Source organism: Mastacembelus armatus, chromosome 16 (assembly GCF_900324485.2).
Source record: "Mastacembelus armatus chromosome 16, fMasArm1.2, whole genome shotgun sequence".
NCBI classification, from domain to species: Eukaryota; Metazoa; Chordata; class Actinopteri; order Synbranchiformes; family Mastacembelidae; genus Mastacembelus; species Mastacembelus armatus.
The window spans coordinates 14,842,383-14,864,019 of record NC_046648.1 but is presented as its reverse complement, the minus strand read 5'-3'; the positions used below and the strand labels follow the sequence as shown (position 1 = coordinate 14,864,019).

At 39.4% G+C, this 21,637-nt stretch overlaps 3 protein-coding genes across 9 annotated transcripts; 1 reads left to right on the top strand and 2 right to left on the bottom strand.

The window, feature by feature from the left end:
* Positions 1-120: 120 nt before the first annotated feature.
* Positions 121-8,043, bottom strand: tmem67 (transmembrane protein 67). Of its 2 annotated transcripts, XM_026316763.2 has the most exons (29): positions 7,785-8,043; positions 6,355-6,443; positions 6,163-6,253; positions 5,947-6,046; positions 5,714-5,777; positions 5,531-5,602; positions 5,375-5,437; positions 4,903-5,057; positions 4,697-4,805; positions 4,501-4,587; positions 4,202-4,267; positions 3,972-4,125; positions 3,780-3,900; positions 3,548-3,653; positions 3,215-3,271; positions 3,001-3,099; positions 2,808-2,906; positions 2,608-2,616; positions 2,416-2,502; positions 2,232-2,331; positions 2,003-2,142; positions 1,779-1,919; positions 1,559-1,639; positions 1,313-1,429; positions 1,088-1,204; positions 893-1,000; positions 672-774; positions 378-520; positions 121-295 (listed from the first exon to the last, which is right to left on the bottom strand). In XM_026316763.2, exons 1-29 carry the CDS (start codon positions 7,987-7,989, stop codon positions 215-217), a joined length of 2,964 nt encoding a protein of 987 aa, XP_026172548.1. In that variant the 5' UTR covers positions 7,990-8,043; the 3' UTR covers positions 121-214. The 2 variants fall into 2 exon arrangements, with proteins under 2 accessions (XP_026172548.1, XP_026172550.1); XM_026316765.2 differs by lacking the exon at positions 2,608-2,616.
* Positions 8,044-9,158: 1,115 nt separating this feature from the next.
* rbm12ba (RNA binding motif protein 12Ba) lies at positions 9,159-12,630 on the top strand. 4 transcript variants are annotated; one of them, XM_026316769.2, is made up of 2 exons: positions 9,159-9,421; positions 10,459-12,630. In XM_026316769.2, exon 2 carries the CDS (start codon positions 10,484-10,486, stop codon positions 12,179-12,181), a length of 1,698 nt encoding a protein of 565 aa, XP_026172554.1. In that variant the 5' UTR covers positions 9,159-9,421; positions 10,459-10,483; the 3' UTR covers positions 12,182-12,630. The 4 variants fall into 4 exon arrangements, with proteins under 4 accessions (XP_026172554.1, XP_026172553.1, XP_026172551.1 ...); XM_026316768.1 differs by having other exon boundaries at positions 9,358-9,421; positions 10,443-12,630; XM_026316766.1 differs by lacking the exon at positions 9,159-9,421 and adding an exon at positions 9,440-10,269.
* A 108-nt stretch (positions 12,631-12,738) lies between these two features.
* Positions 12,739-21,225, bottom strand: LOC113136195 (uncharacterized). Of its 3 annotated transcripts, none has more exons than XM_033325597.1 (13): positions 21,122-21,225; positions 20,591-20,683; positions 18,982-19,012; positions 17,839-17,916; positions 17,603-17,742; positions 17,401-17,526; positions 16,784-16,829; positions 16,622-16,687; positions 16,128-16,525; positions 15,879-15,983; positions 14,175-14,219; positions 13,204-13,303; positions 12,739-13,068 (listed from the first exon to the last, which is right to left on the bottom strand). In XM_033325597.1, exons 2-13 carry the CDS (start codon positions 20,663-20,665, stop codon positions 13,025-13,027), a joined length of 1,254 nt encoding a protein of 417 aa, XP_033181488.1. In that variant the 5' UTR covers positions 20,666-20,683; positions 21,122-21,225; the 3' UTR covers positions 12,739-13,024. The 3 variants fall into 3 exon arrangements, with proteins under 3 accessions (XP_033181488.1, XP_033181489.1, XP_026172555.1); XM_033325598.1 differs by lacking the exon at positions 21,122-21,225 and adding an exon at positions 19,729-19,896; XM_026316770.1 differs by lacking the exon at positions 14,175-14,219.
* Between the last annotated feature and the right edge of the window lie 412 nt (positions 21,226-21,637).

Here is a 21,637-nt window from a genome sequence, read left to right as displayed (position 1 = left end):
AAAATGTCCTCAGAACAAAACACAAAACGAGGCTGTTTTCACATCAAAACATTTTACTCAATAAAAACATTGCAATTTTTACAAAAATTATGGTATTTACATTATGAAGCAGCAGTGAAAATGTGTCTGTAAAGAAAAAACATCAAAAAAAGAGCTGGTCAAGCTGTGCACATTTTTTTTTAGCAAAATGCCAATCAATTACGAAAAGTGGATTTTATATCAGAAATCTCTCATCCACCATGGTCTTCTTGGCAAGGTTCTTCCTCCCAAGAATGTTACGGATCAAGCAAAATATCTAGAATAAATGAGATGGTTTTTAATACAAGTTGTTTTTAGCACAGCGAAAGCAAAATACTGCATACATGCTAAATACTGACCATTTGCTGTACGTATGTAAGCACAGCTGCAAGTACAAAGCTCTGAGATCCGAGGTCGACAACACAGAAAAACAAAGTGTCAAAGATTAGGAGTGTGCTTTCATTTCCATAGAACAGCATATCACTGAAGGAGTGGGCCTCATCTGCAAACAGAAACACAAACAGACAGTATATACCAGGGATATACTACATAGTTGTATGTCACAGTGTTTTTTTGTATAGCTTCTGTTAAACAAACAAAACAAAACAAACTAAAATTTATGAAAAAACAGAAATGTAAGGGTTTTTTTTTACCATTGTAAAAGATGCTTTTCTCACTGGCTTCAAGAAATTCCATCCCTATGACCCTCTCAAACATCAGCTTATCCTTCACTATATAGTCCATGTCAGGGTGGGCCTAAGGTCAATAGGGCAACATAACAAAACAAACTCATCCATACAAAATATTTCAAGTCAATCAAAACAACCCATATATTTTACTTCTTATATATAATCAGATCCCAATTTGTACTAACGTGGTCTATAACAGATCCCAGGAAGTGGTTCATCGTGTGGTAAAGTCTAATCTTCTGCTCAAACCCAGTGGGCATGGATGTGTCCATCAGACGTGACGGAATGTTCGCCTGGAGCACAGGAGACAGTTAACAATTTAAACAAAAAAGGTGGGACTGTTTATTATGAGGGTTTATAAGAGTGTTACAAGCACACACCTTACTGAGGGACTCCCGTATCCTGTCATACTGTGACCGCAGATGGTTGGTAAGAGACACCTGAAAGCTCTGGATTTCTGTGTTGGGAAGCAGCCCTCTTTGACCACAGAGGGACTCCTTGTGATACAAAAAGATGGAGGGGAGGGTGGAACGAAAGAGGATGGATATGATGATGCCATAAATATGCTATAAACACTAACACATGTAATCGGTTGGTGTACATACGCCTTCTCTCTTCAGATTGCTGTTCATTTCCTCCATGTTTGTATCTGCATGACCATGTACTGAACGCCCATGGATATAGTAGCCAAAGCAACGATGAGATAATAGCAGAACAGAAATCTATATAGAAACACAGGCAAAATTTGTGGTTTGCCTTATTGGTTCATACATAAAACGCTTCACAGAATACACTGACATACGACATTACAAATAAATTGCTTCATATATTATATACACATTGGTACGTACATTGCTGATGGAGCAGAGATCTACAAACTGACGGATTTTGTCCTCTACAAAGCGCTCATGAAACACAGTGAAGAAAATCACCTGTAGGGTTACATAATGATCTTTTAAAAGGGCTCTCCACGCTCATACTGTTTTTTTTCCTTATTTCTGCAGAATGACAGGATGAAACAAAAGGGAGGTGAGAGAAGAAAGCCATAAGAGCTGATGTCGGAAGTTTCACCTGCAAGAGGCCGATACACAGCCACAAAGTAGCTGCCAAACCATAGCGCAGAGTCAGGCTGTATGAAGGGGTGTATGTCTGTGAGGAGCGCTGTAAATTTGGCCAAGGGTCCCTCAGGGCCAGATTGGAAAAACCCAGCACCTGTACAATGCACAGTGACATTTCAGCAATGAGGAAAGGGGACATTATCAAAAGCTAAGTGTATGTGTTGATGTAAGATGTACTTCAAGAAAGAAGAGCACAGTCATGATCTGAAAAGTTGGGCTGATCTTGCGGATGGTCTGGATCTCATTCCATTCATTAGCTACAAAGTAGGTCCTCCAGATGCTGACAGGAGCAGGGTCACGTTTTAACTCTCCAGTAGCTGAAATAGCAGTGGATATGAATGCAGTAAAACGGTTGTACAACTACTAAATATGATGACATTTAAATCTTGAGTAAATGTGTTTGTACCTTGCACAGTCCTGCTAACTTTGTTTCGTGGCCTCTCCCAGTCAATTAGGAATATATCAATTGACACCTGAAGGCTCAACTTGTGGAGAAACTGCACAGCCTACATACACATACACAAAACAACACTATGTAGCTTTTAAAATTAATACAGCTCATTTTTAACTCTGTTCAGTATGTCTCTAACCTTGAGAGCGAAGGCACAACCAATGTATGTCACAAACTGCTTCTCCTGATGGGGCAGTGGTAACAGCACTGAAACAAACTGTTGGGCCTAAACAGACACATAAACACATAAATCCCAGAAAGCAGCAAATAGCAAATACATCAAAATCTATGCATTCAAAAAACATTTGGGGAAAGTAGAAAATAGACTTGCCTTTAATGTCTAAAGAGTGCAGAGAGGAAAAAAACAGAAAACCATGCAAAGACAAAAGAAACACTGTGTTTAAAAAAGAAATAATTCTAATAAAGGCCTCAAAGGAAAAGGCAGATAGAAAATAGTGACGCAAACAATAAAGACAGAAGTAAAAGTATACAAAAGTATATCAGTCCTATAATTAAGTGAAAGAGACTAACCTTGTAAAAGATGAGCCAGTAAAGTCCAGTTCCCACAGTGACAGCAAAGAAAACATTGGCCAGATCTCCAGCATAAAACAATGCAAACTTCAGCATAGTCTGAGACAGAAGGAGGGAATGACCAGAATTTCCTCTAAAATACACAAACATGAACTGAAGTGGTTTAAATCATGATATGTTACAGACACAGTACCATCACATCAATGAGCGGAGAGGCGATCCTCCTCTTCCAGCTGATTGTTTTCAGGAGAGAGTAAAGCACAGCCACACCACCCATCACACCCAGAGCAGTCTGTGCAAACACAACATTATTAGAGCTACAGGTGATGCTGTGTCATGGCATGCTGTGACATAAACACAGAAACACACAAGAGCTGTTTCAATAATGTTTAATTCAAACTACTCACATCAGTCTTTATGCGAGCCTCACTCTGATCCATCTCATACTCCACAGCAAATGTTGCCTAGATGCAGATAAATAAATAAACAACAACACATGAGACAATTTAAAGTTTGTTTTTGAGATAAAAGCAACTCATTTCTATTGGGAAAAACAATCACATTGCAACTTCATTTCTGAAGATAAGGCTTGGAGTTAGGCATTTCATGGTTAAGAAAGGATTAGGGGATGGTGAATGCATTATCCCGTTCCCACAACTATATGTGTGTGTGTGTGTGTGTGTGTGTGTGTGTGTGTGTGTGTGTGTGTGTGTGTGTGTGTGTGCGCGCAACCTACTCACAGACACAGTTTGCGTATTGATGTCTGTGATGGGAATGTCACTGTAGGTCACAGTCATTAGAGGGGGAAATATCTGTCCTTCCCGGGTTCGTGGAACCAACTGGAACCTAGCAAGTACACACTTTTGATCAAAAACATCATCACAATTTCACAATGTAGTTACAATAGGAAGCTTTCACTTATTTAAAAAAAAAAAAAATGATGGTAGAGTACCATGTACATCAGGAGCCCACCTAATTGTGACACTGCTGGCCACACGGATGACTTTAGGCTGGGAGGTGATGCTCTTCTCTCTTCCACTCAGTGTGTCAACAAGGAACATCCGTCGAGATAGGTACCAGTCCTTCATGCTGTCTGTACAAAGGTCAAACATAGTAAAACAAAGCTCCCGAACAAACACACACACACACACACTCAAAATATACCTTGATTGATGAATCGTCCGTTGTATTGCTGGTTATAGACCAGTGTAGGCAAAGGGAGAAGTTCTCGGTTCTTTTTTCCACCAAGGTCCATAAACACATCATAGAACAGTGGCTCAGGATGGCCATCCAACAGCTTTGCTACTGAGAGATCACACTACAGACACATACAGCTTGTAACACAACTTGGCCTTACAAGAGAGTATAAGATATGTGAAAGAAGAAACACTCACACTTTCCTGGTAAGCAGTTCCAAAGCTGAAGGCTGCTGCCTGTTTGCTGGCCACTTCTGGACAAAGCTAAGCAAGAGGAAAAGAAAAACAGCTTCCTATATTTGTATACTTTGTAAACAAATATAGAACTTAGTCAATAGCACAACTGAAAATTTTCTGTTGTTAACATACAAAAGAGTAAAGGGAAACAATAATTGTGAGTTGACCCTACAACCAACCCATCTGTGCTAACAAGCACTTTTATATACACATGAATGTTACAAAGTGCTATGTTCTTAGAATAAGGCACCACATCTTACCTGTAGATTACCTCCTCCTACTTGCTCCCATCTGAGGAACTCCCCTCTGACATTGTAGACAACAGCAAGCAGCTTAATCTCAGTATTCTGTCAAACAAACACATTTGCATTTCAACATAACATTTTCTGTGCTGTTTTTGGTTTACTGCTCATTTTATAACTTTTTTTTTTTTTTTTTTTGCTGTACAACACTTACCATATTTCCTCCACTAAAACTGAATCCAGTAGGAATAGGATTCGTCTGAAGCACTCTACTGGCCAGTCCTGGTTCTTCCCCATAGTAAAGCCATGGCAGATTAGCTCTCCTGGTGACAGAGGAATCAAAGTGCTTAATTTCGGCCCTGAGTGAAACTCAATCATATAAGGAAGGATCTTCTACAATGCAAGAATATTGCTGATTACCAATAGGAAATGTCCTGAGTTGAGCCTGCAGCAGCCCTTGATCTGAAAATGGTATTAAAGAGACCACAGGCATCATTGGACAGTCCACCGAATGAGTGCATGTTCATCACGCACATGTTCCCGAGAGCCTGGCATGCCGTCATGTTGGAGAAGACCTGTAAGTACACGGATGTGGTTACAATGCTATCTATGCCATGGTCTATGTTATCTAATCGCATGCGTCAGAAAAATCGTAATAACCCTAAAAAACAGTAATGTTTTCGTTACACACAATAATGTCTTAAGAATTGTTTGAACACCAAGACAACACAATTATTTCATCACATGAACTATTACTCTGTATTTTGACACCAACATACCATTGGAAAACCTGAAACATTATCAAGTGGGCTGTGCCCAGGACTAGAACTGGCATCCTATGACATAAAGAAAAAGTAAAACATTCAAGAATAAAAAAAATACATGTAATTACCAAGCAGGCTGCTGATGAGGAATAGAGGTTTTTTACAAACCAGGCAGATTGAAGACTGAACTTCTGCAAGATGAACAGAAGAAAAAATAATAATTAAAATATATCAGAATGAATCAAAATACACTAAGTAAGATGAGACAAAATGAGGAGACTCACCAACTGAGCATAGTTGACACTGGGATTCACATTAGTAGAGAGGGTGCTTGGAGGAATACATAATCCTCCAGCCTGGAAAATCACATAAAAACTATTGATAATATATGGATTGTATTACTCCGTTACATAGATGGTGTGTGTACTTGATGTCAGAGTTGAGGGTAGAAGGTTGGTTGAACTCACCAGGATATTAGGAGAATTACATGCACAGGAGGTGGTAATGAAGGAAGCCTGGCATCTCTCACACCTGAAAAACAATTTTAGACACTGTTCCATCTCTTAAAAACTGCAAATAGATTATTTATATGTTTTATTTTTTAATATACACAGTAACATTATAAGTCACTTGTAAAAATATAATCATCAATATTCAGTATCTTAGTTGTTGTGTCTTGATTTGCAGTTTCAGCCAATACCTGTCTCCACTGCTGTTTGGCACGGAAAAAGCAGAGCTATTTCCGTTACACATTTCACATCTGGCCTCACTCAAAAGGTTTCCATTGTTATCCCTCTCCACTGGAAAAACAGATTACATTCAGTTATTTACATACATTTTATGCAATTATACACACCATCTCTCATGGTGTTGCATTCTTGATATTTATAAATAAGTCCTGTGGCTGGTTACTCACCCAGGACATTGCCTGGTGGGCACTGGCATGTTCCCATATCACTGAGAATGCCTGAACAGCGAATACACCCAAACCCATCTTTTGTTACTGCCTGTAAAACAAGACAGCTGGTCAATAAGGCATCATAAGAAATAAGATTAGAAATTGTGCAGGGAAAGTGACAGTGTGAGATAAATAGTAAACAGCACATACAGGCTGGTCCGTGGGACACTGCTGACAAGTAATGGACGTCTTATCAGTGGTGAGAGTTTGGTACCCAGTTTTGCAAATACAGCTCAGCCCTGCCGGACAAAGGGAGCCAATACACAGTTAGTGTACACATGTGTTACTGTATGATGTATAGGTTCTGAAATATTAATTTGCATCTAATAGTAATCAAAACGTATTAATTCTTCATAAGTATGGGACCCTGTTTATACCAAACCACACCACTGAGATGGTGAGTGACATCACTGCCAGCATAACCAAGAACATAACTATGTACTGTTGCCCTCTCTGCTATGCTCACTACTACTGTAGAACAAAGGGCAGTTCAAGAAGAAGGATGCCAGGCAAGAGCCACATTATGGGGAAATGGATCAAAAGTAAGAAAAGGACTGGTTAATGTGATTAATGTACACACTACTTAATGTGTAAATAGAATTATTATCAAAATGGCATTAAGTACAAAGAAATATTATTAGCAGAATCAGGCTATGATGAAGTCTATTCATTGCAGAAATCAATTAATGATCATCATACTAAATTATACCATACCCAAGTGCTAATACCACTAACAGCTATAATTCCTTCTAGGGATAAATGACACTGACTAATCAAATGTCATTATTAAACATATATTATTAAAACCAGAGTGAACTGGAAACCCCAGGAGCTTCCGCCTGCCTGTGGACGACCTGAAACTTGAAACTTCTCTTTTTATGGCCCTAGAGTACTTGCCTCTTCGCTACCATAATGCATTTGCACTGAAGACCAACTGTCGATAAGAATTTGCTTCTTTTACATTCTTTTACATTTCTGGATGTCAGATGTGTAGGAGAAGAAAAGCAACCTAAACCCGGTTGGCCTCTGCCTTATTTGAGTATTTTCTTGCAGATACCTAAAGAGGCAGAGTAATATTCAAGACAGCAAATTTGAGAATTGTTATTGATTCTGATCGCCATCAGATTTCACAGACCAAACAACTGACTGATTAGTCAAAAAAAATGACTGGAAACTGTTTGTGACTGTTTGTGTTTTAAATATATTAATACTTTACCCCTACTCTGCTTTCCCGTACTCCACCCTCACCTGAGATGGTACCTTCCAACTTCTGATTGGCTGAACAGTTACCTGATTTAGGTAACTAACGCTAGCAGAACAGGGAGAAAACAAACAGGCCACTGGCCCTCGGGGAGCGATGCACCGTGGGTACTTGTTAACGGTGGATTTTCTTTGCTCATTAGCAGTCATGTTAGCTAGGTTCTTGACTGATATTTCAATTATCTTAGCCACCCTGCTAGCGCTTCTCTTGTTTAACGTGGCTTCTTAGCTGACCATCTCACAGTTGATTTACTTTAAAGTAGCTAAATGACTAAAGACAGTTAAATCAGTTCTTATGATGTGGGCTGTCACTAACCGACCTGTTGTACTCCGTCGCTGATTTGGACCGCACTTCACACACGACAGACTCGAAATATCGAAATATTCTTCCACGCCACAATCTGAAGGAGACTTATAGGTAACGACAAAATGCTGGCAGTGCAGTAGGTCTGTGTATATTAAAAGAAATAATGTTAAAGGTACTTTATGTCTGTTAACAACAAACAGTAGCGTCCCTGTCGCCATGGTAAGCAACGGTCTTCCTTTTTACCCACAATTCCATTCATCCAGCGTGATGACGTTACTAACAAATTCTTGTGTACGTCTAAAACACGTAGCGAAACGTAGTGTCATATTCATATTACCAATATGTGTGAATATATTATGAATATTATTTGTAGTGACCTATAACAGAAGCTGGTTTGTGCTCGCTCCTGTGAGAGTGTGCACTTCTGACCATTTAGCTGATCAATAAAAGATCAATGTGGACTTTCAATTTTCTCATCTCTATGAGAAAACTACAAGAATTTCGCCAACACTTTCTTTCTTTCTTTTGGGGATTTAAATTAATAGTCTCTGATCACTCCCTTTATCTGATGCTTCTACAGGCTATCTATCTGGTTTAGTGCAAAAAAATTGGATATTTTTAGATTTGTCTTGTTTTTGGAAGACATCCTCCTTGTCATCCACACCCCCCATGTCATAAAACCTCTTTATTTTACAGTTACATTAACTGAATTTTTTTTTCAGTGAGGGAGGGCTGTCTAATGTAAGCATTGTGTTTGTATCTACATTTTTGGAGGCTGTTTTACTGTTTTTGAAGCTGTGAACCTATAGTGAGTACAGCTTTAAAAATCCAATTTATTTAGAAAAGGTTTAAATATTTAGAACTGTAATTTGTTATTTTTGCCTCTTATAATGTTAAAAAGGTGATATATGATATTATATTATTTAAATTCTGCTATAGTCAAAATAACAGTAAATGTTTTATTTTTCTTGCATTTTAGCTTCCTTTTTTTCCCTAGCAGAATTCTGTGTTGGTGTGTAGAGCCTTTGATGGAACACTAATTAAGAATATCCTTAGGATAACAGTACTTGCCAGTTTTTGGGTATACATTGTATTTAGATGTAAATATTGACCATTATGGCTCAGTTTTTTCAAGCCCTCATCACCAAGAGGGATATTACAGCCCATATCAGAGATAACTTATAGGTTTATTAGGAGGAATATATATATATTTCAGTGCATTCATTTTTCACTTGTCATTGTAGAAAGAGCACCTTATAACTAAAAATTAACATTAACAAAGGTGTCAAAGATCCTGCAGATGGTGAACCTTGAGCTCATTTGTGTGGTCGGCAGTTTAACAAAACCATATTCTCATATAGATTGCAGATCATTAGAGGACCATACAATGCCTGTGAAGGTGAGTATGAATCTTTTTGCAAGAGGAACATTTTTAAACTGGCTGTATAAAGATGACCCTTAGTAATAACAAACAATGCTTTTTAACTTTTGGATTATCATGTGATTCTGAAACAATCTCTGACAGAATATATGAGTCACAGGGGACTTTTAACAGGAACTGTAAGCAGCAGTCTTGAAAATCTAATTCATTTCCTGAATAAGTAGAGTAATATGTCTGCATAGTTATCAAGGAAGAGAGAAGGAGCTCAAGTAAGTACTGCTTTTAGATTAACAAAATGTTATTAAAATGAATGTGTGGCAATAAAAGAGTTTAAGAGGTGTGCATACAAGCTTTACAAAGTCAGTGGAACATTTAAATACATGTGGGTCCTTGCCGGTAACTGTGGGTGACAGGAAGAAGCTGTGTAGAGACCTTTGGGCGAGGTAAATTATGCTGATTGCTAAATGTCTGGGAGCATTTTCTTTGTAATATTTTGGCTGAAGATTGTGATGTTTGTGCTGATGGATTTAGCACTTGGTGAAAGTATCTTTGGGGCTTTTATGGCATCTTATTATTTTATTTATTTTAATTGGGTATTTCTTTGTACGGATTAAAGGCTACATTAAATATGGACTGAAGACAACATTTTTGTGGAGGGAAACGGTTTTTGTAGTGGAAAACGTGATATGCTGTAATGTTTTATAATCATAAAGACTAACGCAGTGAACAAAAGACAGATTATTAAAAATGATTAAGAACAAATATATTATTTCTGTCACAACTAGGATAGTAGGATAGCTCAGTAGTAGGATTTTGCGTGTATACTCTTGTCATAAAATGTTGTTTAACTTTTATTCTGGCAAGAAAATAAATCAGATTTTCCTGCAGATGAGGAAAGATTTCACTGTAGGACACACTCCAGGCCAGTAGGTGGCAGTAATGCACCTCCGTTAGATTTCAGAGCCAATAAAAGTAAAGGGCGGGGAAATGCGCAATGTGGGTTGACGGGGGAGTGGGGGCAGCTCAGGAATCTCCAGCACGAAATTTCGATTAATTTGAGCCAAAACAACAAAAACAGCAACTTTCTGTTAACAACTATAGATTGTATCCTGTAGTGGTGAGTATTTGTATATATTTCGTGGCGACAGAAAACTTTTTTTTTCATATTTTACCGCGTTTTTTCTCTTCCTTTCAGTGCTCCTGTATGACGCACGTGTTTTCTTCCTGAATATCGTGTGGGAATACATAGCAAAAGACTGTTATGCATTTGTTTCGTGTTTTTTCTCATAGTTTCCTTAATTTTCAGATATCATCTGACCTGGTATGACAAAATGACCATAATTCTGCGATTACAAGGGCTTGATGTGAAGGCAGGTACAGAAGATATAAGGAAATTCTTTGAAAGTCTTCACATCCCTGATGGTGGGGTGTACATAGTGGGAGGAAGTCTCAGAGAAGCATTTATTGCATTTAGTACTGAGAAAGAGGCCCAGCTTGCCATGAGGCATACTGGACATTTCCTCAAAGGATCTAAGGTGATTCTGCACATAAGCAGCATGGCAGAGCTGGAGCACAAATTAGAGTCAATGTTGAAGAAGAAACCCTCCTCCACATATCCTACATCTAAGAGACCTGAGCCATCCCTGGAAGTAAATTTGCCATCTTTGAAAGCGGGACCTCGTGATCCCAGGACTTCAGATCTGCCATCGACTCCTCCCAGTGCTGCAAATCTACAAATGCCAGCTCTACAGACCCTTGATTCTAATACTGCCTTTCTTCTTGGTATTTGTACAGTCCTTCAAGGTCTGCAGTCATCCCATCAAGGCAAAGGCGATGGGATGGTGCTGGGAGGTGACTTCCTTAAGGCAGACAGTGTAGTTGTGTCTGACAAGTTGAAAACAACAGAGATAACCATGAATTCAAAACCAGGCTATGTTAGACTGTTTGGTCTGCCACTCTCCGCTACAAAAGAGGACATCTGCATTTTTTTTAGGGGGCTGACAGTACAGGAGGTGATAGTGAATGTGAATCTTGGTCTCAGCCATGGCTGCCTTGTCAAGTTTGCAAGCATGCAAGAAGCATGTGATGCTCTTCGGTTTAACCAACAGTTGCTGGGCTCCATTTGTGTGGAGGTACGTGGTGCAACTGAGAAGATGTGGATTAGTGCATTGCAAGAATGTGAAAGTGCTTTTGTTAATGGGGAAAATGCAAAAGCCCAGCAAAACCTTCTTAGAGAAACTATAAACCACAGACAACAGTCCACTTCTGTGCTGGAGCTCAAGAGGCAATCTGTCAACCTGTTGCTATCAAAATATCCAAAAAAGCCAAGACATGACTGTGACTCAGCTGCCTTATCACCAACTACGGAGCATATTGTCATGGTCAGTAATCTACCCAAAGAGATGACCAAGACTCGAATAAAAGAACTGTTTGGATGTCCAAACATTGAACATAAAAATGTACTCCATCTGCTTGACAAGGAAGGTAACAGAACAGACAAAGCGTTTCTAATTTTTACCCGCTCAGAGGATTATGAATATGCAGTCAATCTCAATGGCTGCTATGTGGGCTTCAGTACCGTTAAAGTATCATCAGTTACTCGGCAAGAGATGAGGGATGTGATGACAAACATCCATCCCAAGAAACCTGAGCATCGTCTGAAGAGGGACACAAAGAAGAAACGAAATCAAAAGAGAAATTTAAATCCAATTGAAACACCTGAAGAAGCACCAGGCATGAAGCTGGATCCAGCAGCTCAGACGTGCCTGTTTATCAGAAACCTGCCTGCAGGTGTGCAGAAAAGTCAAATAAAACAACTTTTCTGCACATACAAACTAAAAGACGATGACATCATCTTACTGCATGACGCTGACAGCAATTGTATTGGCAAGGCTGTGGTTCAGTTTAAATCGCAAAAGCTTGCTGCTCTGGCTCACAGGCTGCATGGAAGAGACTTCATGGGGACACAAGTGCTTCTTACCTGTATAAATGTGAAGCAGATGGAGGAGATGGTGGCAAAAAATGGTTGAAGCTGAAATGCAGACACTGTTGCCAAAGATTGGGATCTTCTCCCCCAACCATGATTAGCTTTCAACTGTCAGTCTTTGTTGCATTTACCTGCTGACTTGTTAAACAATTTTTTATTAATTATTTAAGCAATTCCTCACATTCCCATTGTGAATGTTATGTACATTTTAAAAATAAATGTTTAAATACTGTTTCATGGCTTATTAACTGAAAAGAACTTCCCATTAAGATAACTAGCCTGTATTTGTGCAGGGTTGGAAAGGATCCACTTTGCCGTGCTGTTTCTACTGCTGTATAAATATAAAATGGCCAGAAGGAATCACCCTCACCTACAAAGCCTGGAGGAAATGTACAGACATATTTTGTGGTATTATTTTGGGATTTGTTGAGGTATTTGGTGTATCCACTGAAGCTTGGCCCAGAAGAAGCAGCTTGTAATGTCTTGTGCATTTCAAGGTCTACTTTCAGAAGGCACTGGAGCTCCCCCATTCTTGTCTATGCAGGACAAAAACTGAATGTGTTTTTTAATATTTATTCACATTCACCTTAAGAATGAATCGATTTCACACCATTGTTTTCTTTATTACTAGTAACAGAAATGGACCATGGGAAATTAACAAGTCATACACTTAATGTTCAGTTACAGCTGCTGAAAACATGCACAAGCCATTTTGTGTAAATGTTCACTGTATACACATTTTCAATTTCCTAGTCAAAAACATTTAAAAAAGGAAACTACTGCATAACTAAAATAAAAAACAATGCCTAAAAGCATAAAAATCCAAAAGTTTTCAACTTCATCATGATTGCACACAGCCAGAGATGAGAAGACTGAAGCGTATCTTTCATTTGTAATACCTAGGTGGACCATCAGGGTACCTGGATGGACCTGTAGAAAGACAACATGCCAAAAATACATTGAAATTGACAAAAGTGAAGAAATATGCTTTACCAACATTTGTATTTGAAGCATGAGCAATAGACAAGTGTATCCCGTGGAAAGAACGAATTGACACTTATGTACCTGAGAGACCACTTGGATATCGGTCACTGCTACTTGGTAGTCTGGAGGGTGTAGAGGAGAAGCTTGAGGAGCTCATTGACAAGCTGTCCAGAGAAGAGCCCTGAGGAAGAAATGTAGAAGACAACATTTAGAAAGAAAATAATAAAAACCATATCTTTCCAAGTGCACTGGTTTCAATCAGTTCATCTGAGTTTGCTTATATTTTCAATTTTTTCAAAAGCATGTACTGAAATTATCGCAGTGTGTCAAAGAGCCCAGAAAAACGGATGTCGATGGTTAAAGTGAAAGGAAAGGAAAAAATATGTGGAAGAAACCTGTGAGAGGCAGTATAGGTCCTATAGGTCTCAAAAGGTAGAATGAGAAGAAACTCTTTTGGCCTCAGAGAGAAAGATGGATTTTTGGGTCTCAGATGAAAAGATAGAATGACAGAAAGTCATTTGGATCCCAAGTGGAGAGGCCATCGGGACCTCAGAAGAACAGACAGCACAAGAGGAGCCCTCCTAGGAGAGATTCTCCTGAGCAGTCAAACCAGAAGGAGGACAACAGAGGAAGAATTGAGAGAAGAGCCTGAACAGATTCAGCATAAGGAAGAAGAACCAGAGCTGGTGATTGATTACACCAGCTGCATGTCTCCAATTTCAGAAGCAATACCACCAAAGAAACAAGAAAAGGGAAAAGGTGAAGAAGAGCAGCATTGTGGAACAACCAGTAGGCAGAAATGGAGGACAGATAGAAAGGTGACTCTGAAATATTGATTAAAACCATGTAGAAGTAAAAGTTAATCATTAAGAAGTATAATTGAGAAATTATTTCATAGTAAAAAGTACTGATTTTTATTATAGTTGATTGCATATGAGTCTGTTTTACAGAAAAGAAAACAATACACGAAATGAGTGTGAGAAATTAATGGAATTCAAATAAGTTGTGTGCACAGGTCAACGAATAGGGAAGCGAAAGCTCACGGAAAGTACCAGGAAGACTGGGTGAAGAGATGGCTGGTTGAGAAAGGGAAGTACCTGAATTAAAATAGAATGAAATTGGTAAAATGAAGTCATGATCACTGTAATGTGATCTGAAATGTCACGTATGCCTTAGTTATAGGCCATGCACTGATCACACCATCTGACTTCCCAAAGTCTGCTTGGTAACTGACAAACTCACATGATGGAAGTCCATATCTCATTAATCAAAATTGTAAAGTAAGCATTACCTAATGCAGGAGAAAGAGTATATAAACCCTTGAATTTTGCTAGTTGGGACAGACTTTTCAGTTGCTGGAGGAACTCTGTCTGCCTCAAGATTTTTGCCACAACCAGGAGTGAACTGAGACCAACAGGAGACATCCAGAATCCACCTAATTAGGCAAGACTGCCATAGGCAGTTACACCATCGAACCTGGAGATGAGACTCCAACGCCAAGGACGGTGAAAAGCATGACAGAATCGAGCTTGAACCACAGACTTAACAACCAATTTTTACATTTTTGATTTTTATACTCTTCAACCAGCCTTATTCTTTAAACACCAAGGAGGTTGTGACAGGGAAAGAATAGAAATTTCTGATTGATTATTGTATTATTGATTTTATTGTTTTAAACACTTTTGTTTCTGTTACCTTTTGCATCTGCTATATAAAGTACGACATCTGCAGTTAAAGTAAAAGCTCCCTTGCTTGTAATTTTATAAGGGTTTCTTTAAATTGTGTGTAGCTTCTCCATGTTGATGTAAAAGAAATAGATTGTGTGTGACTACGGTGTATTCACACCTGTGGCTCGTTTACTTTGTTCTGAGTCAGGGCTAAAAATACACATTGTTGCATTTTTCTTTTGGGTCATTTGTGTTCACAGGGTAACAGCCCCAAGCCGTCCAAAGTTGTAAACAAATGTCATGCACGAGCCAACTGTTCTCTAATTTGTCAGAAATCTTACTTGGTAGGAGGAATAGTTTACCCGGGAAACCATTCAGACCCATTCAGGAGGTGGCGGTAATGCACTATATGTTATTTGCCAACCGCCACATAAATAATAAGAATAAGAAGTTGTTTACCTGAGAAAAACAAACATGGAGCATCAGCAGCGTGTGTGGCTAGTTTGTTTGGTAATGCTGGTAATTGGTTTGACAATTGGCAACCAGGCGCAAACCAGCCTAGGTGTGAATACACCCTAAGTCAGGTTCATTAGATGGAGCCTCTAGTTGGTTTACTCTAGACCCTGAAATTAATATCTCCTAAGCAGTAAAAGTATACGGCATAAAGTATTACCGCTTAAATACTTTCCAGCAACCATAACAACTGTTACTATAAGAAGGAAGCTACCATTACCTAGTGTGACTTTTAGTATCTGTAGTTTCAGGCCTATGCAGGTGCTACTGAAGAGGCAGCAGGGGGAACACTGGGATGAAGGTAGTGAATAGCTGGATGAATTCCTTTGCCTGAGCCTAGAGTAGAAACCTGGTCTGTGCAAACTTGGGCAGGCTAGTAATTACCATTTTAATGTGAAGGTTGAACTGGACTCATGTACAGGAGTGCCAGGGTAACAAGTGATTGATACTACATAGAAACAATTCAATTATAATTAAACTGAAACCATAGTAGACAAATCGGTAGACTAAATCTGATTTTTAACAATTGATCATTTTGCTTTAAAGATTTGAGAACAGGATTGTTATTTTCCATACCGCTGATACACTCCTCAGTCTGTACTCCATCAGTACATCTGTTAGTTTCTGTGTCACCTTCAGCACCAGTTGTGCATCATTCTCGTTCTCAATCCGGAAAGTATCCTTAAATAAAAATAAATAAATAAAATAAAAACCCACATTTTAAGAAGTAACTGTATGTTTGAATACAAAAATCTGTAATTTTACAGAGTAATATGACACTTGTTGTAAAGTGGAGAAATCTATTATGAGAAATGAGACACATACCAGGTATGTGAGCAGTGTATTAGAAAGGTTGCTACTCTCTGGAGATGCTCCCATTAAGCCTGGTCTGTCCTGTGGTTTGTCAATTGTTCTATCCATTAAACTACTCCCCATTTGACCGCCCCGGTATTCGTCAGGATACATTCTGCTTGGGGTCTCCTCCAGCAGTCTTCTACTTCCATAATCATCTCTTCCACCACCTGGTCCAAAGCCATCTCCAGTTCTAGCTGGGTGATGACCCATCCCATCTGGGAAAGGTCTCCGATCCATGCCAGAGTCAGGTATCCTGGTCAGGTAGCCTCCAAAACCAGGCTCTCCATATTCTTCAATTGGGTAGTCAGACAGAGGACTGCCCTGAGGAGGAAACTCCCCTGGAAACCTGGGGTCAGGGAACCTGGGACCTGTAAAAGAGATTTGTTAATTGCATTTGCACACATCAACAGAAGCACAAATTGTACATACACACTGTTATACGAACATGCTTCAAATACACATACCAAAGGGTAGTCCCTTTGGTCCCATCCCTGGCACTGGTGGAGGAATAACTTTAGGAGCAGCAGAACCTGTGAGAGAGGGAAGTACAAGAGACATACAAAAATGAGAAAGCAACCAACAGGAAATAAGCCGTTACTGAAATAACCCATAGCAGTGTAGCTCACGGAGTCCTTTGAAAGCAGGTACATCAAAAGGCTCCTTCAGGATCACCTAAAAGACAACAGGAACAGGAAAATGTCAAGTCTGCAATCTTATGAGACTAAATCTTATAATAATGAACGTTAAAGTTCATGGGTGGAAGCAAATAAGGCTGGCTACACATTAGATGGGTTTCAACTGTTCACCCCTTTAAAAATGTGGGAGAACAGACATAAGGACAGTTACAAATAATTTTTAACATAATAATCCTCTGAGTGCACATACTAGATTATTTGATTAGACCAGAATACCACACACCTGTCATTTGTATTACCAATTTGACGCTGGCGATTTCCAGACACAAAATTTCACAGAAACTCAAGTTATGAAATGTGACTTTCTGACGCACACCTTTTTTACTGTGAACTCTATTGTGGAATGTCTTGCACGATACATTAAAAAGACAACAGCAATGTTGACATATTTTAACAACCATGTCTTCTTTTTCAGAGCTCCTCAAATTTGGCCACGCCCCCCACAATCACTTTAGGGGGCAAACTGGGCCCAAAATCAGGCATATAATCATCTGGTATGAAGCCAGCTTAATCTGGCCCTCCTAGATCATATTTCATCTGACACTCACCTTAAGCTGTCCTCTTCCCTCTGTCTTCTCCACCTCAGCTGCAACATCTTTAACCATCTTTCTTACAGCAGGATCTCTGATGGCCTCCTCCTCCTCACAGGTGACTTTGTCAGGGTGGACCTTTTTCTGTTTATGGGAAGGAGAACAAATTTTACAATAATACCAGGCCTTTAAGGCAAACAAATAAACCAATAATACTCACTAAGTATCTGAAACTGTGTTTCCAGCCTTTCACGTGAGCAAGCATATCATGCTGCAAGCGGGAGACGGCACAGAGTTTACACTGGTAGTGTGGTGGCACAGATTTACTTGGGCTGCGATACTCCCACACATACTGAAGACCTGTAGACGTGCAAAGGTCATAAGTTATGCATGTAAATATAGGAAGGGAAGGGGAAATAGGATGGTAATGTATGTAAAATGTATCTCTTTGCTCACCAATGACACACTCTGTGACCCCCTTCAACTGTTTGCTAAGAGAGGGTACGGTCTGGATAGACGTCCCTTTTGTGAAAACTGGGAAAAGACAACATTGATCAGCACAAAGCACACCTCAATATTGGTTCACAATGGATGAACAACTTCATGTTCAACAAACTAGTTCATGAAGCCACTGGGTTGTACATTCCTTAGGAGACACCTGTAATTATAATAAACATACAAATGAAGATGCTGAAGTGTTGTGTTCCTACGTTGCTTGCAGTGTCTGACGGCCAAGGAATTTTATTCTGGCAATAGGAACTGAAGCATCATTGGAAACCCAAAATACCTCATGTGCTTTTGAAGACTGGGGGAAGAACATGAACGGCAGTTCTTATCTAACCCCCATTCAGGCCCAAAACGGGCTGTTGACACCAGCTCCTATGGTTTGTTGCGTCTCACTGTGCCCAACTGCAGAAGTTATCACTTCTGAGTTGCACTAATGACACAGTCCAACTGCGAACACACAGTAAATACCCCATATAATTTGAAATACTCTGATAAGCAGATATGATTTACTTGGTATAAAAAGCAATGTAATACAAGACATCATCACTCAAGCCAGTGTAGCACAGGCAACTGAATGTAAGAGGGGATGCTGCATTCAGCAGTGTTAAAAAGTATTTCATGGAGAAGAAAATATGTTTATACAACCATCACAGCACAAAGTGCATAAAACATCACCACCAACCATAGCAGATGTATGGTTGTATTAGTATATGTCCCAGACCATGTTTTGGGACCATGTGCAGATGTCACTAGGGACTAATGGAGCTTATGGTGCTGGTCTTCAGTGTATCATCATCTCAGGAGTATGGGTTAACATTTATAAATTTGTCAAATTTTAAATGCCACCTAAAATGATGAAAATCCGATTTTCTACATAGCAAATCTGTGTTAAGATACTGGAAAATGTTTTGCAGACGCAAACATGGATCTCCAAAGACCAAAACCATGGACGACACCACAACAGCACCCATCTCTGAGAGTGAGAGTCTCAGAGTGGTGAACATGCCACCACCTGTGACATGAAGCAGGGAAATCTAGATCTCAAGCTTCTGCTCTCAGAACTGGCAGTGGCACCGTGTGTACAGGACTTACCTATATCAGCAGAATGCTGCGGCTGCTTTCTCTGTCAATGGAGGGAATAAACCCACATGAAGGAGAGAGACACAGAGGCATTAGTGATAGGACGACACTTAGCGGAGGACTGAACTCCTTGTTCAACCCCGCCAGACTATATACGCCATATAGCCATTATTATCCTAATTCTCCATGAGCCCTGCAACAAGCAGTGACTGTCAGAGAATTGTATAAATGGTGTCTAAATCATGTCATCTGGTCATTAGTCTACATGCTCAATAAATGAGAATGTAGAGCTGCAACGCTTAGTCTCTTAGATTTAATATACTCAAGGCTAAACCATAAATTTCAATATGTCAACAGTGGCAACATTTAAGAACACTGAGGTCAGGACCTCAGGAAATGCCTCACTAAAATGAAAGACTAAGAGAGCTTAGCGCTTACAAGAAGATCAACATCAAATGTTGTATTGGGGTCTAAGCCTAAAGAGGTTACAAACTTATTGAGTGGAAAATAATCTCAAGAATGAGTCGTTCTGGTTACTGTAGCTCAGAGTGCAGAATTAACCATAGCTTCAGAGATCTGGTCAGAGCTCTGACTTTATGAAGGCTGTAGTAGATTTTATTATACAGGAATGAACTATTTTAAAGTAACTTCTTCCATTTGAGTATTATGGAGGCCACTGTGCTCCAGGGAACATTCAGTGCAGGCCTTCTATTGAGAAGTGTGTGCCTTTCCAAATCATGTCCAATCAATCAAACTTACCACAGGTGGCCTCCAATCAAGGTGCAGAGACATCTCAGCAACGATCAAGAGAAATGGGAGATGCTTGAGCAAATTTTCTTGTGTTGTTGCAAAGGCTCTAAATACTTATGTAAATGTGATACTTCAGTTTTTCCTGAAATTCTGTTGTCACTTTGTCATTATGTTGTGCTGAATGTAGAATAATGAGAAAAAAAAATTCAAACAATTATAGTATCAGGCTACAACATGACAAAATTGAAAAAAGTGAAGTGCACTGTAATCTTCTATTATTGGTGAATTTTTTTTACACCAAATTCAGGAATTTAACAACAGGATTTCTCAAATTTCCCATCGATTCACAGCAATCACTGCAACGACGCTCTGTTTTATAGCTGATTTACATTTTAAGTAACAACGCAAGGAAGAGGCCCTGTTAAAGATTAGGCCTATATTGTTTTGAACATGACAGCACTCAGAAGTAAAAACCAAGTAAACTGCCATTAGCTATTGGTTCAGAGAACCAAGTTCACATCACACAGAAAGCTCCAACTCAGATGTGAAGAACAACAAAAAAATGCTTGCTTTGTGAAGCCAAAGAGCTGGACTTTGCAGGACACACATGAGAGCTCCAGACCAATGAGTAGGGTCTTCAAAACCCAGTGTACAATTAGGCCTGAGAGCACAAGAGGCTGGCACCTAAGTCCACCTGCCCAGGACTGCTGCCGCCTGGCTCTCCATCACAGCAGCCAGTGTACAGAAGAAAGACACCAGAAAGGAAATCAAGTTTCCTTCATGGCAGTCAGCATCATGCATGTCAGCTAATGTGAGTGTGACCATAAAATCTGTTATTTTGATTTTTTTAAAAGATCTTTGTCATACTTACCTTAGCATTTTTCTTTTGATTCTGCTGAGGCCCATTTTTTGGTTGATGCTGGTTGACTACAGCCTGAGCCTCCATTTCTCCAGTTTCTCCACCCTGGGACAATGAAAGAGGCTGCATCAAAAATCACTCAGATGTTAAGTAAGTCCCCTTAAAGACTAAGACACGCTCTCGATGCTGACTATTGGGTTAGGGCATGGGTTTCTAAAAAAAAAAAGCGCTCGAGGGACACTGTTTTGCTTGTTTAACAACTATCCCTGTCCTTACCCACTGTTGATTACCTGGACCAGGCGTTTTCAGCCAATCACAATATGCAAGGGTAAGGATAGTTGGAAAACAAGCAGGACAGTTTGAGACCCCTGGGTTTGGGTCTGTCTGCGTTCACACTGGGCTTGCGTTGTTTCGCTTCAGGCCCAGCAGAGCCTAACATAAAAACAACTCTGAAAAGCATTAACGCTTGGTATAAAAACATCGAAGCTAGTCCAAAGGATAAATGCCACACATGTATCCACTTAATCAGAAAAACAGCATTACCTTATTTAAAATATAACGCTGAAATCTTTTAACACAAACTGCAGGCTGCTCACTTCACGGGGTCAGGTCAGAAAATGGGTTTATTCTTCTTCTTCGGGGTTTCGTCGTCTTTTTCTTCTTTTTGTGGATTTTATTGACAGTTGGCAACCATACTGAAAGAGCATTACTGCCACCTACTGGGCTGGAGCGTGGAACAGCTATCCCATGTCATCTTTACATATTTATTCAGGGCACTAAATATTTCCCATGACACTCGTTCAAAGAGATTCTGAAAATGGGCTTTCATATTTTCTTCTCTTAGTAGGACTACTGGCAGCTGTGGACTTATTAATGCTCCTGTGTAGCATCAGTCTAAAATAATTGAACTCTTTTATGAGAGTACTATCTATATCACTATAACAGAATATATGTGTTGTCATCTATGCTGAAACAATTCCTGCCATCATAATTTTAAAATGATCCTATATTGTTTTAGATAACCTGGGGTAAGTTTATAATTACTGACCCTTATCTCTT

Excerpts from the sequence above, each read along its gene's own strand:
- tmem67 (XM_026316763.2), bottom strand. The coding sequence starts at position 7,989 with ATGGCGACAGGGACGCTACTGTTTGTTGTTAACAGACATAAAGTACCT. Across the intron at positions 4,126-4,201 it reads GAACTGCTTACCAGGAAAGT|TGTGATCTCTCAGTAGCAAA; the intron begins GTGAGTGTTTCT and ends ATGTGTCTGTAG. Across the intron at positions 521-671 it reads GAAAAGCATCTTTTACAATG|ATGAGGCCCACTCCTTCAGT; the intron begins GTAAAAAAAAAC and ends TTCTGTTTGCAG.
- rbm12ba (XM_026316769.2), top strand. The coding sequence starts at position 10,484 with ATGACCATAATTCTGCGATTACAAGGGCTTGATGTGAAGGCAGGTACA.
- LOC113136195 (XM_033325597.1), bottom strand. The coding sequence starts at position 20,665 with ATGGAGGCTCAGGCTGTAGTCAACCAGCATCAACCAAAAAATGGGCCT. Across the intron at positions 17,917-18,981 it reads GCAGCATTCTGCTGATATAG|TTTTCACAAAAGGGACGTCT; the intron begins GTAAGTCCTGTA and ends GTCTTTTCCCAG. Across the intron at positions 13,069-13,203 it reads ATATCCAAGTGGTCTCTCAG|GTCCATCCAGGTACCCTGAT; the intron begins GTACATAAGTGT and ends GTCTTTCTACAG.